Source organism: Dromiciops gliroides, chromosome X (assembly GCF_019393635.1).
Source record: "Dromiciops gliroides isolate mDroGli1 chromosome X, mDroGli1.pri, whole genome shotgun sequence".
In the NCBI taxonomy this organism is placed as follows: Eukaryota; Metazoa; Chordata; class Mammalia; order Microbiotheria; family Microbiotheriidae; genus Dromiciops; species Dromiciops gliroides.
Genome location: NC_057867.1, coordinates 8,491,439 through 8,508,436, shown reverse-complemented (window position 1 = coordinate 8,508,436; position 16,998 = coordinate 8,491,439). Strand labels below are relative to the sequence as shown.

Sequence of the window (16,998 nt, the reverse complement as noted above, 5' to 3'; positions counted from 1 at the left end):
CTTCTCAATCTAGAATTTAAGGCCCTCCGTAATCTGCTCCTTTCCTATTTCTTCCTTTCTAACCTATTGTACCCAGAGAGAAAAATGGAAATACAGCATTGAATCTTTCTCCCATCTGGACGTATATAATATATATGTCATATGATACATATACACATATATCTACGTATATGTGTATACATATTGTTGTTGTTGTTTAGCCTTCGTTCTTGAAGAGGACCATAACCTCGGGAGGTAATGTCATGACTTGCAGTGAATTGGATTTAAGTGAGGCAGGGCTTTGCAAGGTCAGCAGCCTCACTCTCTCCTCCAGAGCCATCTGGGTCCAGTGGCAAGATATGCATCAGGATGACTAGAGATGGCCCCAGATGTTTAAGGTATTTGGGGTTAGGTGACTTGCCACGGGTTGCACAGCTAGTGTCTGAGGTGAGATTTGAACTCATGTCCTCCTGAATCCAGAGCCTGTGCTTTATCCCACCTCACCACCTAGCTGTCCCCTGCTCCTTGCACTTCTGCCTCCTCATGTATAAAAATGGGATGATGCTTGTCATGAGCACCTCGAAGGGCCTTCACCAACATGGATGCTTGTTAGAGCAGAAATCCCTGGGCTTGGAGGCAAGAGATGTACATTCAGGTCCTGTTGCTGCTTAGCTGCATGACTTTGAGCGAGTTACTTCTCACGGAGCCTGTTTCTCATGGACTTTGTAGAGTGAGACTGGGATTAGATGAGATCTGAGATCCGTTCCAGCTCTGGCATTTGGTGGGCATTGCTATTGTCAAGTGATCTGAACTTTATTTCATCCCATTTGCTTTGTGATGAGTTAATATCATGGCAGTACTTCCCTCTCAGTAGCCCTCTGCCATATTGTAACTGGCCATATTGTAAGTCAGAGGTCAGGCTGGAGCCAAATGCAAAATGAATTCTGTAGCTCTTGTCTTTATTCCCCTGTTAAGGACTAAAATTCTAGCTAAACTGTCTAAAACATCTAATGAGTGGTCACCAATAAATTATAAGCTTTAGCAAGAGTTAGACTTTTAAGCATTTATTAAGGAGAATAAGAATTTGGTAAAGAGAGAGAGAAAGGCCTAGATTCCTATCTATTAAAGGGAGAGCGCATTTCTAGCTCCCTTCTCCACCAGCATCCTCAGGAAAGAGCCCGAGACCGAGCGCCAGTCTCTTCCTTCTTCCTCCCACTATCCAACGTCACTTCCTGATGCCAAAGAAAAGACTCCTGATCTTGCCCTCAAAGACCTTTGCTTCATGGGCGGAACTCTTCTACAGTAAGTCTCCAGCAGGTGGCATCATTCCAATCGTTACACCCCACTAGGGTTGGTTTGCTATTTGGGATCAGAAATGGTTAGGAGATGTTGAGGCTGGAGATTTGTGGATGGAAGGAAGGATTTGGTAGCTGCCATGTGAGAGAGGGGTCAGACAATTCCTCCAAGGAACAGGGATTGTGGGGAGGGGGCAGAGTTGCATGTGTTCTGTGTTCTCCTTTCGGATAGAATGGAGACTCCCTGAGGACCAGCATCTCTCTTTGTATCCCGTGACTACCATATAGTAGGTGCTCTACAGATGTTTGTTGATTGATATCTGATTGAAGCTGTTGAAAGGCAGATGCAGACGGAACTCCCCCTATGTGGAATGGGCTGTGTTGGGCAGTAGGAAGTGCTCCATTGCCTCCGGGAAACTTCCAGAAAAAGCTAATTGAGCATGGTCAGGCTTGGGTCTGGCTACACAGTGAATGAGACAAGGCCCTGGGCCCTTTCGACCCAGGGATTCTTTTACCTGCTCACCATCCTAGCTGGCTTGCTCCCTATTCTGGAGCCTCAGACATGTGTCATCCTGCCTCCAGCCAGGCCTGGACTGCACTTCTTTCTCATCTCTCTACCTACTGAACCCTTTTTCTTCTTTCCAGGCTTAGTCTACGTTTTATTACCTCCACAAAGTCACCTCTGATTATTACTCCCTTCCCTCCCTTGAAAGCGTTTGACATGAGCCCTCTCTTTTGCCTCGTCCTTGTCTCACTGCATATGCAAGGCGAGCCCCCCACCCCCGCCTATATATTAAGTAGGACAGGCTAGCACCCAACCATATTCAGTAAATGGATTTATCGACTTCTTTACCATGCTCAAGAGAGGATACTGAGGTGAATATCTGGTTTTGCAGTTAAATTTCTTATTTTCAGTGATTAAAAGAGCATTGTGTCACAGATCAGCATGGGGCATGGGGCATTTCCCTCAGCTTGATCACACTTGCATGAGCTGACTTGATGCTCAGGTTCTAGGACGCTCAGGTAACTTAGTGAACAGAACACCAAATCTGGAACTGGGAAGACCTGAGTTGAGATCTGGCTTCAGATACCCTCTAGCTGTATAACCCTAGGCAAGTCACTTAACTGTGCCTTAGTTTCCTCATTTATAAAACTGTGATAATAGCATGGACTTCACAGGGTTGTTATGAGGATGAAATGAGTTAAACCTCTCTCAAGTGCTTTGCTAGCTATTCATATAATAAGATTGTTGCTGTCAGCCACACAAGGCTTTAGACCTCAAAGGTACCACTCTGTGGTACCAACTGGATCATCTATTCTCTCATAGGGATGTTCATTTATTGCAGGGATTCCCAAGCCACACGTAGGCCTTTAGGCTCTGATACTGTACAAAGATGGCAGAGCAGTTTGCCCCATCAGGTCAGCTGCTGCTACCACAGGCGGCCATTGTGAGCTCCCAGGGACCACTTGTTCTCTTCAGAAGAGCTTAATGAGAGGAAAAAGGAATAATCATGTTGGTGAGAAAGGCCAGCCCCCAACTTGTTGAGGAGGGACTAGGAAACCAGTAGCAGTCAGAATAAAAAGCAGACAGAAAAAAAGAACCAAACGTCACAAAATCAAACACGTGAAGAGACCAATTTGTACTTAAATGTCTTTTACTTGAACTAATATTTGCCACCAAATTACATCACTTTGAATAGCTTAGAATAACAATATGATCTTGAAAATAGAGCAAACAGCTTGCCAAAGCAAGAGTACATTAAGACATATGGGGACATTTTTCTTCCTTCTTTGGTGATCACTGCTCCTCGGTTTCGGGTGTAAAGACAGTGTATTTATCTTGAGAATCTGCACACTAGCTCTATCCTACAAGGACTTAAGCTGTTCATAGCACTCCCTCCCCTGAAAAAATAGTTTCTATTCAACAGCATTTTCAATTAAAAAAAAGTAAAAGACTTAGATCAAACACATCACAAAATGGATTCATGAAGTTGGTCAGTTTGTGGTAACATCTGCTAGTTGTCTATACTGGAAAAGCAGATGAAGGGTTACTCTCTAAAGGATGTATTCTACTTTGCAGATGCTTTTTGAAAGGGGGAGGGGGAAGGGGGGAAGGGGAGCAGAAACTTCTGCTGTCTTGTTTAGAAAAGAACCCAAACCTTTTGATGTACAAAAAAGCACCATATAGAAAGAATACTGGAAAAGATAATGATCTTAAGAAATAAGAGTCCTATGAAACCTTTTATCACTTTCTCCTGAGCAACTTCAAGTCTACAAAAACAAGCCCCAAGTGTTCCAATCCATACTATGCAAATAGAACAAAACTGTTGGATAAAATGTGAGATTACTATCTAGTAGGATCCGTATATATCAATCAATCAGAACAAACCCAAGAGGTGGAAATCATAAAGGGAAAAATGGAGAAATAACGTAGCCATCGGGAACATCCAGCATGGCATTCTAAGGGGAGAGAGTCAAATGGTTTGGCTATGAATACATTTTGTGTGCACTTGACACTTTGTCACTGTGTATGGGAAAGAGCAGTTCTTTGTATTAAAACTCCTCTCCCTGAGAACTCAGATGATGATCATGACGCTAGTCTTGCAAAGCAAAACTCAAGGTCCCTTAAAGGTCAACAGTTCGTAAGCCAACAGCATTTCATCCTGGAAATAGCTGATCTGGGAATCATGCAGGGACAGGGTAGGGGAAGGAGGCAAGGGTTTCTGTTTGCATTTGAATTGACTTTCTTACACCCTCTTCATCCCTCTGCCCATCAAGCAGGCAAATACTGTCATAACCATCTTAGGCTTCACTTCCACGAGGTCTTCAGGAAGAGCATAGACCCTGGCCCCAATTTTCCTGGCCATAGACACGGCATACCTATGTTGTAAGGGAACAAAAAGAGGTTCTCATCAGTCTTAGTGCATCCACACAGGCCCTGGACCTGAACCCTTCTGCTCTAACTGCCCTCAGCTAGAAGGTAGCTCTCTCCCTTCTGAATCCCACAGTCCTTTGCAGTTCCCTCTTTGTAAATCTACGTTCTTGACTATGCCTCTCCCTGAGGTCAACAAAGAATCCTTTTGTTGAAGCAGAGCCTCTAACAGGTACTCAGCATTTGATAAACTTGCAAGGAGAATTAGTTAAATCTTCATTTGTGATTGATTTTCTCTTCCTGGCTTCTAACACATGGTGGGGGGAGAGTTGAATTGTTGTTTTTCAATAAGTTGGGGAACTTCTACTGGGGCATGAAGTTTTTATCTCAGTCACTTGAATAAAATGAGAGAGCATCATGTATTCCCAGTTTAAAAGACAAAGTCAGATAATTCCCAGTCAGCTTTCCAGTGTGCCAAGATGATATCTTGCTACAGGCCCAGCTGGGGCACCCCTAAGCTAGGGCAGAGGAAGCTCTTGTGTTTATTACATTTTAATGATGCTGCTTGTCTTTATTAAATGAAGCTTTTGTATTTTCTTTTTTTTTTGCAGGGCAACAAGTGACTTGCCCAGGGTCACACAGCTAGCAAGTGTCAGAGGCCGGATTTGAATTCAGGTCCTCCTGAATCCAGGGCTGGTGCTTTATCCACTGTGCCACCTAGCTGCTCCCCACACCTTTATTTTCAATATACAGAATACCTTCTCCCAAGCCAGTGCTCAAGTGGAGTCTGAATCTAAGAAAGGGGGAGACCTTGTTCAGGACAAAGAGCACGGGAGGGGTACCTAGATGCCTGGGCTTCAGTAGAGGCTTTTGTTGTTCAACAGTTATTGCTCACTCTTTGCGACCTCATCTGGCGTTTTCTTGCCAGTGATACTGGAGCGGTTTGCCATTTCCTTCTCCAGCTCATTTAATAGATGAGGAAACTGAGATAAAGAGGATTAAGTGACTTGCCCAGGGTCACACAGCTAGTAAGTGTGTGGAGGCTGGATTTGAACTTAGGAAGAGGAGTCTTCCTGACTGTAGGGCTCTATGGTGCCAACTAGCTGCTTTACCCCTTTGTGAACCTAGATAAATGGCTTTTTCACCTCTCTAGGCCTTAGCTGATGTGTCAAACGTCCCCTTCTCTGCCTAGAATCCAATGAGATCTCAAACTGCTTCTTCAGCCACAACTTCCTTACATAATCAGAAGACTCTCCTCCCCGCCTAGGGTTCTTGGGGGCATGCCACTGCATGGACCCCGATAAATGTGGGTTATGGGAGAGCTCACCCTGATAGAATGACCAGACCTATCAACAGTGTGATGCATTTATGAAGTACCTGGTGTATGAGAGGAAAAGGGGAATTCCCTAGCTATATTTTCAAACCATCTAACCCTAACTCTCACATTTTCTAGGCTCTGGAAACACAAAGTGTTCATGCCTAGAGAAGAGATTGATATAGTTAGGGAGTATATGCCTATGGAAAAAGGCCTAGAGGCTGGAGACAGGATGTTACACAGTGCTGGCATCTGTCTGGCACAAAACAGGGGCTCTTATCCTGAGGCCAGATTTCAGGGAGTCCTTGACCTTTGGGGGATGGCATCAGGGTGGGTGACTCTTTGAACTTTGGACTTAAAGATTTCCAAAAGCTGTCTGTTGAGTATGTATCACCCCCTTTGATTCGCTTTCTGTTTTGTTTTGTTTTTGGTGGGACAATGCTCACACAGCTAGTAAGTGTCAAGTGTCTGAGGCCAGATTTGAACTCAGGTCCTCCTGAATCCAGGGCCGGTTCTCTATCCACTGCACCACCTAGCTGCCCCACCTTTGATTCTCTAAGTGGAGTCTTGATCAGGAAACTGAGACCCAGAGGGAGGCAGTGAATCAGGCAAGTTGTATGTGCCTGGTAGAATTTGAACCCAAGGCTCTCCAGAATTCACATGTAGGGTGCCCTTTCCAGGGCACCGCATTAGCTCTGCAGCTTAGCATTTAGACAGCAAGGGCAGAAAGGAGGACAGGAGAGAAAGAAAAATGAGCCTAGACTGGCGGGGCTGCTCACTTGGCGTTGTTGTGCCTGTCCTCTTCGGTTAGGTTCCCGCTCTTCACTAAGTCATAGTTAACACATCCTGGCTGGATGGCGTCGATTAAATCCACAACCGCCAAACTTGAGCTGATGGTCTTGTCCTGGTACAAACAAACCCAAAAAGTGAGTCAGAAAGGGCCTCCTCAAAGGCCATGTGGAGGGAGGGGGCAGGGCTGGCCACTGGAAGGAGGCTTACTTTAAAGCTCTGGATAGAGGTGGATTTCCCAGCTTCCCCTAGTGTTCTGTTCACCCAGTTCACAATGATGTCATCATTAGCTTTCTGGCCATCGCCAAGATCTTCCAGGACATTCAGTGTGTACCTGTAGGAGAGACAAGCACGTGTGGGCATGGAAGGGCTCAGAGGGAAACCATTACCTTCCATTTCTTTTCTCTTCTGACATTTGGACAGGTTGGGAAGCCCCTCCAGCAACAACCCCTCACGACCTATTGTGTGACCTTGGGGAAGGTGTTTTCCTTCTCTAGGCCTTGGTTTCCCCATCACTAAAAAGGGGGAGGGAGGAGACGGGAGAGAGAACACTGGTCTTCAAGGTCTGGTCTTTTCTAACGGAAGGATGTTGTTCCTAGTAAGGAGATGCTTCGGGGTCATATAGCTAGTAAGGAGCAGAAGTCATCTGTGAACCTAGGTCTCCCTAGTTCGCCCACCACTATCCACAGTGCCACGCTTGCCTAATATGAAGAAGGTGGCAGGTGGGTAGCTTTCAATCCCCTATGAGGAGGAGCTTTGCAGATCTCCTCTTGGAAGCAAAGCAGGGCCTGGGCCAAGGCAGTATCGTTTTAGTTAAATGCCCTCCATTTTCTTTTTCTTTTTTTTTTTTTGGCGAGGCAATTGGGGTTAAGTGACTTGCCCAGGGTCACACAACTAGTAATTGTTAAGTGTCTGAGGCCGGATTTGAACTCAGGTCCTCCTGAATCCAGGGCCGGTGCTCTATCCATTGCGCCACCTAGCTGCCCCTGCCCTCCATTTTCAAATGAGACCATGGTGACCGATAAATCATTTCATTGTCAGCTGACTAGTTTCTGTTATCCTTTGAGCTTTCATGCCATGTTCCTGGTCCAACGTGGAAAAGGAGGAGCTATCCCAATTCTGCCAGGGAGCCAACATGGAGTCACTTAAAACCAACATATGAAATCCCAGGACAGCGGCCATCACTGTGGGCCCTGTTGACTAATCCCAGCCCAACCCGCTGCTACTCACCTTCTCATAAGTTGCCAGACCAGAGCTAGTGTCAGTGTTGGGTTGCCATCATTCAGGTCTTGCCCACCAATGCCAACCAGGGAGAACTTGGCAGGGTGCTTCCCCAAATCCACAGCATAGTTGCAGTTTTCTAGCTGTGTATATACACATGTGCACATGCATACACACACACACATACACACACACACACACACACACACACACACCTTGTAAGTATTTCCAAAAGAAGCACAAGCTCCAATAACCAAAGCCCACAGATATCCCAACCTGGGCAGCTACCTTTTTCATGTTGGCACCAAGCTTGGGGTATGGAGGCTTGTTGACCTTATTCCAGTCAACAGGGACTTTGATCCTTTCATACAACTGTAAGATGACCAGGGCATCCTGCAGGTCACTAAACAGAAGGGGAGAGAACTCAGTCAGTGCTTTCAGAGTCTCCTTGGGCCACTGGGTGCAGGAGTTACTGCCATGCAGAAGATGGGTTGCCATTAAGAAATGCAGCCTGAATATGAATCCCCAGAATTCACTCTGGTCCTGTTTACTAGTGACACTTCTCATTTTAAAAAGGAAACAAACGAGAGAGAGGAAGAGGAGGAGGAAGAGGAGGAAGAAAAGGAGGAAGAAGAGGAAGAAGAAGAAGGAGGAGGAGGAGAAAGAAAGGAAAGAAAGAAAAGGAAAGAAAGAAAGAAAAAAGAAAAGAAAGAAGGAAGAGGAGACAATCAAATACTGAGTTCCCTCTACTTTGCCAGGCAGACTTACCCATACAGGTGGTTTACGTGAGGGTTAACACCAAGAGAATTCATCCAGTTACGAAAAGTTCTTTCTTCTCGGGTTTCTCCTGTTGAAAATTGACTTTATCAATTTCCACGGAGCATACAAATGTACTGCAAGGCAGGGATGGGCAGGGTGACAGCGCACCTATACATTGTTGGGAATCTCAGCACCAGGGAAGTGAGGGAGCCCTTCAATTGTTCTTTATGATACAGAAGCACGTCAAAAAGAATCATGCGATAAGGGACAAGGGAAAGATAGGAACTAAGGGCTTCCTAAGGACACCACCTAAGTGAACTACTCTTTGGGCTGCTTAACATACCCCGAGCATCTGGGGAATTGGGAGAAACGCAGGAAGGCTGTCCTTCCCGAGCTTGTTTACACGGTCCCACAGCAAACTTCTTGCTCTGGCCTTTTTTTTTTTTTAAGGGAGAGAGGAGAACATCAGACAGACCCAACATCCCGGTCTGCTAATCTCTTTGCCTCATTGAAATGAGCTGCCAGTTCATGGGAGAAGCAAACCCAAAATTCTCAACTCCCCCAATCTCAGACTTCTAAGCACCCTCTGGGGAGTGTGAGCAGTTGGGCATTCTGGCTGGGTGGGCTATGAAATGAGGAAGTCTGATGGGGGCCAATGAGGCTTCATAAGACAGAGTTTTCCCTTCTATTCCAAAGGTAATGAAAAGGAAAGAAAAGGAAAGGCAAAGAATGGCACTTGGAGGGCAGTAAGAGGTGGTATAAATGGCCCTGGAGTTTGTCTCAGTACATTTTTTTGAGGCATTTGGGGTTAAGTGACTTTCCCAGGGTCACACAGCTAGTAAGTGTCAAGTGTCTGAGGCCGGATTTCAACTCAGATCCTCCTGACTCCAGAGCCGGTGCTCTATCCACTGCACCACCTAGCTGTCCTGATTTAAATCTCAGCTGTGTGACTGAAGTCAACTTAACTTCTTTTGGCCTTGGTTGGTTGGTTTCTTCCTCTAAAAATTAATAAAGAGATGCCTGGGGTGGGAAGGAGAGGAAGAGTGGAAGGTCTAAGTGATATGAAAACAAGATATCGATAGAAATCTACTTGAAGATAAGACAATTAGATTAAACGAGATATTCTTTGGGATTCCTTTCAGCTCTAAATTGTATGATTTTAGGTTCCAAAGCAGAATATGGTAGATCACAGGTCACTCCCTAAGCAAACAGAAAACCACAGCCTCTAGGGCTTATCCAAATCAAACCCCTCATTTTACAGGGGGAAATTGAAACCCAGAGAGGCAAGAGACTTGTCCAAGGTCACAGGGAAACATCTCAGCATACTAGGGACAAGAACTGGGTGTCTGTCCTGCATCCTAATTTGCTGCTTTCTGGAGGGGGTCCCTTTGTGCTAGGGCAAAGGTCACAGTGACAGAAAGCTCTTGTACTGGGGCTGGCATTTCAGACGGTAGAACCATCTGTCCCCTAACTCCAGAAATCAGTTCACTGCTCCTAACAACTGGTCTTGGGTAGAGTGATTGGTTTAAGGTTAGGAACATATTTGGCTTCTTCACATCCTCAATCAGGAAGACCAGAAGAGGTCAAGAGGAAGGCCTCTAAAAGGTCATGGACCCAATGTTTGTGAGAATCACTCCCTCTCCTTTCCTCCAGGTTAGGCATTTATAGGGCAGGTGTACCTACTGAATTCTGAACACTAACAAAGAGGACTTGACTTCGGTGTGGCTGTGACTGGGGCTAGGTTGTGGAATGAGGATATGGGGCAAGCTGGTGAAAATCTGTGGCCTGCATCAACAACATTGTGTGTTGATCAACTGTGATAGACTATATTCTTCTCACCAATCCAACAGTACAAGATAGTTCCAAAGGACTCGTGATGGAAAAGGCTCTCCAAATCCAGAAAAAAAAACAACTGTGGAATCTGGATGCAGATTAAACCATACTGTTTCTACTTTTTTTGTCCCTTTTTCTCCGATTCTTCTTTCACAGCATGGCTAATGCAGAAATATGTTTAATTTGATTGTACATTTATACCCTATATCAGAGTACTTGCTGTCTTGGGGAGGGGGGGAGGGAGGGAGAAAAATTTGCAACTAGAAATCTTATAAAAACAAATGTTGAAAATTATCTCTAAATGTAACTGGAAAATAATAAAATATCTATATGGGAAAAAAACCTGTGGCCTAAAGATCCCTCCGACTAGGCTCTCAGCCCCCATTCAGTAATTCACAAGGTAGGAAGGGAAGGAAATAAGTATTTATATCACGCTATGTGCCAGGCCCTGCCTAAGTGTTATACAAGTATGATCTATTTGATCCTCACAACAACCCTGGGAGACAGGTGTTGTTATCACACCCCCTTTTACAGTTGGGGAAACTGAGGCAGAGAGGGGCTAAGTGACACCATCCCCTATGGCCCTCCACATGCCTTTCCTTTCCTTTCCTTTTCATTCCCTTTGGAATAGAAGGGAAAACTCTGTCTTATGAAGCCTGAGTGGTCCCCATCAGACTTCCTCATTTCATAGCCCACCCAGCCAGAATCCCCAACTGCTCACACTCCCTAGAGTAAGTCTTCCTGACTTCAGGCCTGGCACTCTGGGTCCTGTGGTGGCCCCAGCTGCCTGTGCTGTGGCCTGGGAAAACAGTGCTCTACTCTAGCATCAGCTTCTCAGTGAGAGAAGGTGATCCTCAATGAGCATAAACACAGTCCCCTCTGGCACAAACCTTCCAGCAGCGTCCAGTCGATGTCCTGGTTCTCGGGCTTGGTGAGTGCTGGGTATTTGTTGAACAGGTTGGCCACAAAAGCCAAGTTGAGCTTGGGATTCCCACTGACCACATCTGCTGGAGTGACAAACTGACGGCAGCCCAGTCTGTCGGCCTGCTGGAGCATGTACTCGGCCCTCTTCAGATCATCCTTTTCCTGAGAAGACAAGCAAAGGCCCCCAAAGGATTGCCCTGAGCACACATCAAAGCCCTGGAACTGGCCAGCAGTAAGGAAACTGGCCACAGAGCTGCCCTCTCAGAACCCCAGCCTAGTACAGGGGCAGGGCACTAGCCCTGCAAGTGGAAAGATCTGGATTTGAATCCTCCCCTGACAGGGCAGGCTCAAAGGAGATAATGAACGTGTGCAGCACCTTGAAAACTTTAGAGCCCAAGAGAAATAGGCACTGTGGCTCTCCCTAAAGAGGGGGAGGAATCAAGGTGTGACCACCTATAATTTCCTAGACCCCTGAAAAATCCCCACCAGCACCTTCTCTACAACTTAGTCTTACCTAGAGCACAAAGGTCCAGTGACTTGCCCAGGGGCACTCTGTCAGCATGTGTCAGAGACAGGACTTGAACACAGGGTCCTGACCCTGAGGCCAGCTCTGTATTGCTCGATACCTGAAGCAATCCCATTAGGTCAATTTGGATCTCAAAACTCTAATGATAAAAGTCCCAGACAGACCCTTAAAATAGAAGTCTCCATGGATAGAGCAGGGGTAGACAAGAATAAAACCAACATGGCTGTTTGCAACAGGGGTGGGGAATGGGGGGGACCACATTCTATGTGCTTGGCACATAGTAGGCACTTACTGACTAGAAGGTAGGAATTTGAAGAGACAGGGGTAAGAAAAGAGTACATAGGTCAAGTTCAGGGGCCAGCAAATAGGACAGGCTGGCTGGAAAGGGGAAATCATATAGAATCAGCATGGAAAAGTTGACTGGTTGTGGTGGACTTTTGGCACCAAAGTGTTTGGTTTTGACCCAAGGGCCATAGGGAGTTTCTGGAGGGTTTTGAGCAGGAGAGAGGGCCATAGACGGGCAGTGTCTTAGGAAGCATGTGAAGAACAGATGGGAGACAGGGAGAGCCAAGAGAAGGCTGCTATAATCATAGGGGTGAAAGGTGATATACTCTTAGCATATAGCACCACGCTAGGCCCCTGGGCAAGCAGACACCAAGTCTTCTTGAGGAACAGAATATCCCCAATCTCCCTTCACAACTGACCCTCAAACATATGAAACTTGAAATGTGGTATCTGTACATCCAGATGACAGAGCTCACTATTCCTTAGGCCATGATGCAGGGAGGCAGGCCCAGGAGAGTGGACACATGGGCAGAGGGATGGGAACAGTCAGGGTCAAGACTCAGAGGAACATGCACTAGGGGACAACAGGGGATCAAGTGATAAGAGGGCAGGTGGTACCGACAACCTTGTTGGGACTTAAAGTCTTTCAATGGTGGGGAGTCACTGAGAGTAACATGGAGAAAATGGTGTTGTAGGAAGAGGAGGCAGTCATGGCTAGGATGGACAAGACTGGTGGCACAGGAAGGGCCAAGGGGCAAACTGCTGCACTATCATGGGGAAAGATGACTTCAACAAGGAAGATGGGAATGGAATCCCCTCTTCCCCACTGTCCTAGGCCATGGGATATTTTTTCCCCTTTATAACCACTGAAATATAAATAGCTCAGTTTTGATGTACTTCTGAACTATTATCAAACCCCATTTAAAGGGTTGTTCCCCTTTGTCTCTCTGGATCAGTGTTGGGTGGCTACGCTACCATTTGGTACCCTTTGAGATAGCTGAATCTGACCAATGAGGAAATGAGCCCCAGCTGGGAGAAGTGATTCACTCAGGGTTACATAGTCAATAAACAGCAAAGCTAGGACAGTGTCTAAGACAGGCTTGGCCTTGTAGCCTCCCCCCTCTTCCTTGATGATAAATAAGGTACAATGGATAGTTCTTTGAACATTTCACATGCTCCCCCCCCAATACTTACATTGAAACCGGCCATACTAATGTCAATCTGGGGCTCCCCTTCTTTCTGGCCTTTTGGAGCAATCTGGTTTAGAAGGTGGAAGTAGGCTCTGGAATCCTGCAAGCAATCAAGAAAGTCAAGAAGAATACAACTCCTAAATCAACAAGCATTGATTAGACACCTACCATGTGAAAAGCACCAAGTATACAAAGAAAACAAAACAAAACAAGAAATGGGCCTCAAGGTAGGGCCAAGATGGGCAAAGCTTCATTTGTATGTGTTCTGAAAAGCATTGAAGTTGAGGTCTGGGAGACTCTGTGGACCAAATCCCAATATCCCATGTGGACATCAATTCCCAGAGACCATCTCTCCTCCTCCCCAATGAACCCTTTGGAACTTTCTGATTATATAAAGAGATGGGTTTCCCATTGCCATATTATAAGTGAACACATGACCAGTTCTGTACCTTTACTGAATTACTGAAGTCAATTAGCTTGGCAGATAAACCAAGCATGGGAACAGAAATCCAGGAAGCATCAGAAAAGGAGGAAAAAAAGAGTCACATTATCCCAAAATGCCACTTGCTAGAATGTGTGCAGAACATGCAAGTTAGAGTCAACAAGCTGAAAACCTCTCTTAAAGAGGCATCACAGCATGCCCAAGAGCAGCAGAATTGGGGCCATTGCAGGAGTATGGTGGAGGCCCAGCCTCATCATCCCTGCCCCAGGCTAGAGGGAAGTGGCCTTCCCCACCCCTGCCCGATCTTTTGGGGGTCCTCATCATCACAACTTCCACCCCCAGGGGCGTGCCCAGAGAACAAATTACCCAGCCATCAGGCCAACTGCCAACCCACTGGAAAGAGAACAGCAGAGGGGAAGAAGACCCCAAGGAGAGCAAGGAGGAGGCTTGAAGAAAGCCTGCCATGAGAAAAGCTGGACTTGCAAAGCTGCACACTTGAGGTGATGCCAAAGGATTCCCCCCTCGCTGCCTCGGGGAGCGCTGAAGTATGACACACTTGCTTTGAGTTCAGAAATCCAGCTGGAAACCCAGCTTTTCAGGAGCAGGGATGCAGAGGCATTCCCAGATGAGCCAGTTGGAGCCCTCCACAGAGGTGGATCAAAGCCCACTTCCCACTGGGCTCCCCTGAAAGGCCCTCAAGGACAGGTGGCACTGGTATCTGGCCCAGCAGCTGAGGATTGGAGTCAGTGCAAGCAAGCAGCTGTTGGAAGGCCCCAGGCATTTGCCACAGGGATTATCTCCTGTCTCCCAGAAGGGTCAAAGGAAACAGGTGGCTAGAGAATGGGATTAATGTGTCTGCTTAGCAGCTTCTCTGCACTGCTCATAGCTACCAGAGCAACGAATGCCAAGCACAACGTGAAATACAAAGGAGCTGAACCAAGGGAGGGTCTGGGGACCACCAACTCATGTCAGCAGGACCAGGAGATATCCTAATGCCTACAAACAGAGGTTGGTGGGAGAGATGTCTACCCTCAGGGCTAGAACTAAAATCCCAGCCCCTTGAGCAGAGTGATCCTGGGGCAAGTCCCTTAACCTCTGAGGGAGGAGGGGGAGTAATAGCATAACAGGGTCAGGAGACAGTCCAAGTGATGAGGAAAGGGATGGCTCGGCCCCTTCTCCCCATCCCTCTGCTGACCCACTACCCTGATACTTCAGCCTCCGCTGAGGCTTTGTGGGTAACAGAAAGATTGTGAGGTGTAGAGCCAGTGACTCTCTCCAGAATGATTAAATAAGCAAAGTCATTTGCCTGAGGTCAACAGCTAAGACAGTACCCAATCACCCCACCCTGGTTACAGCTCTGCAACCCACTGCATGTGGTAGGTAGAAAAGTCATCACCGTTAGCTCACATGTCAATCTTCTCACCATAAAAAAGGACCCAGTGTTTGGCTGCTTTCTTGCTCCCAGCCTAGCTCCTGCCACCCGTCATCAGGCCCCAGAGTCCTGGGCAGTCTTAGCTCATCTGCTGCCCTTTTCTTGGTCAGGCTGAGCAAGGCTGGCTGCCTCCCTGGGGATTTCTATGTGAATTACCTTGATGTCTGAGCTCAGGTTGTTGATTTTGTGCCAGCCTGAGTTTTCCAAATGGAAGTTGGCCCATCGGAGCAGGAGTTCTTCTGGAGATAACTTCATGAGGTCCTCCAAGGTCTCGCCATCTCGGAGCAAGGCCGCTAAGGCTATGAGACAGAGCACCAGCATAGCTGTCAGCATCCCAGTCTAGGCCTTAAGCTGTCCTAGGAGATGGACCACACATGCCCCTACACATGCCCCTGTACCGCCATTGCTGGCCAGCTTCCAAAACTGCTGGTTTCATGGGACTCTTTACTGGCTGAACCAATTCCCCTGGCACCTTTCAATCAAGAGACTATAGATGGTCAAAGAGCATCTAGCTCTTTCTCTGGAATCTTCACCCAAAGAACAAAGATGACTTGGGAGCCATAACCTAAAGAAAGACCCACAGTACTCTTGGGTAAGTTAGAGTTGGAAGGGACTCAAAGTCACCCAGCTCAAAAGCAGCCAAGCTGGTATTCGAACCTAGGCCCTGGGACTCCAAAGTCCATTCTCTTTCCCCTACACTATACCACTCCCTCCCTAAGGGCCCTGGGAGCAAATTCAGGAGAGTAAGTCATTCCTCTCTAGCCTTTGGTTCCCTCAGCTAGAAAATGAAAGGCTCAAATCTCTTTCAGCACTAAGTTAATGCTCCTAGAAAGCCAGGGGGCAGTTTCTGAAGGAAAAATTGTCCCCCTTCTTAGCCCATGTTGGTGGCAAGAGAGCAAGGCCAGCACCAGCAGTAAGCATGATGCCGGCTTGCAGGTAGGTGCCCTGCCTCACTGTGCTATCTCCCTGGCCCCTTAGAGGTCACCTGATCCAACCTGCTCCTAGGCCCAGAGAGAGGTGGAGTAGTGTGCTTTGTTGGAGGTCACAATAGGAAGGAGGTGGTGAGCTGGGATATGAACCCAGCTCCTCTTGATCTGAATACAAATCCAGTGCCCAGAGGCTCGGACATCTAGGGGGGATGATGCAGGTCATTATTAGGGGTCTGTAGATGTTGCCCTCACAGCCAGGGACCTGCTGGAGAGCAGAGTTCTCAGCAATAAGCCCGGCTATTTTCTAAAGCACTCAGTGCACCATTGCTGGGACCATTACCCTCATTTCTGCTGAGCTCGATGTCAGCAAACAATCCAATCTTAATGATCTGCCAAAGCAGCCCCAGGACCAGGTGAGGCTTTCCAGCCCGTAAGTCCTCAGCGCCAATGTTGACCACGTGGCACCCGATGGCAGAGGCCGAATTCAAGGCCAAGTTTAGGTTCTCCTGCAAAAGAAAGAGCCCAAGGGCATTTGGGGATTTCTTTGTGAGCAGCTGCTACTTGTCCAGGCCCTGCAAACAGCTCCCTATGAGCTCGATGGTGGCGCTGATTCACTTCCTGACACCCCCAGAGACCATGACCGGGATCAGCGGCATGCCAACTGAGGGGGGAAAATGAAGGGAGGAAACTACTGACGGATAAAATTAATCTCCACCTTATTGTTACAGCTGCTATTCTGGAACCAAGGAGGTTATTAAAAAGCAGCCCCTGCTCTTGGGATGACGTGAGTACATCTATGAGTCCAAGGAGAAAGTCCTCAGAAAGAACTACAGCTTTGAAAAGCTGTTCTTATCTTGTCCCAACCCCTTCTTGAACTCCCTATGTCATCCCTGACGAGCCGTCTCACTCCCTTGGGACTCTGTTGTCTCTCAGGTCCCTAACGCCAGGGCCTCTGGTTCCTTCCTCCTGCCCTCTTCTACCAATGCATGACCTGAAGAAGCCTTTCTGCCACACTCATTGGTACCATATTGACAGCTTGCTTTTGTGTTTCTTTGCTTTTTTAGCCTCCAGCCGAGATTTGATTCTCACAGTGTGACAGTTCCAACCACTAACACAGATTGACAAGTTAACTAACTACAAACTTGTAGTTTTAGGGAGCCGCCGTGGGGCACTAGCAGCTCAAATGCTATGCTCCCGACTGCTTCGC

At 47.1% G+C, this 16,998-nt stretch overlaps 1 protein-coding gene across 2 annotated transcripts in view; it reads right to left on the bottom strand.

Annotated features, from left to right (window-relative positions):
* Positions 1-3,064: 3,064 nt before the first annotated feature.
* Positions 3,065-16,998, bottom strand: part of PLS3 (plastin 3) — a 116,074-nt gene continuing 102,140 nt past the window's right edge. Inside the window, exons 8-18 of one of the 2 annotated variants that reach the window (XM_043974260.1) lie at positions 16,132-16,297; positions 15,019-15,161; positions 13,438-13,464; positions 12,993-13,088; positions 10,954-11,149; positions 8,240-8,318; positions 7,760-7,874; positions 7,481-7,614; positions 6,461-6,584; positions 6,241-6,365; positions 3,065-4,154 (exon numbers count right to left, since the gene is read on the bottom strand). In XM_043974260.1, the coding sequence (XP_043830195.1) occupies positions 4,022-4,154; positions 6,241-6,365; positions 6,461-6,584; positions 7,481-7,614; positions 7,760-7,874; positions 8,240-8,318; positions 10,954-11,149; positions 12,993-13,088; positions 13,438-13,464; positions 15,019-15,161; positions 16,132-16,297 (1,338 nt within the window). In that variant the 3' untranslated portion in view covers positions 3,065-4,021. The remainder of the gene's footprint in view (positions 4,155-6,240; positions 6,366-6,460; positions 6,585-7,480; positions 7,615-7,759; positions 7,875-8,239; positions 8,319-10,953; positions 11,150-12,992; positions 13,089-13,437; positions 13,465-15,018; positions 15,162-16,131; positions 16,298-16,998) is intronic. The other variant, XM_043974261.1, reaches the window with a different exon arrangement.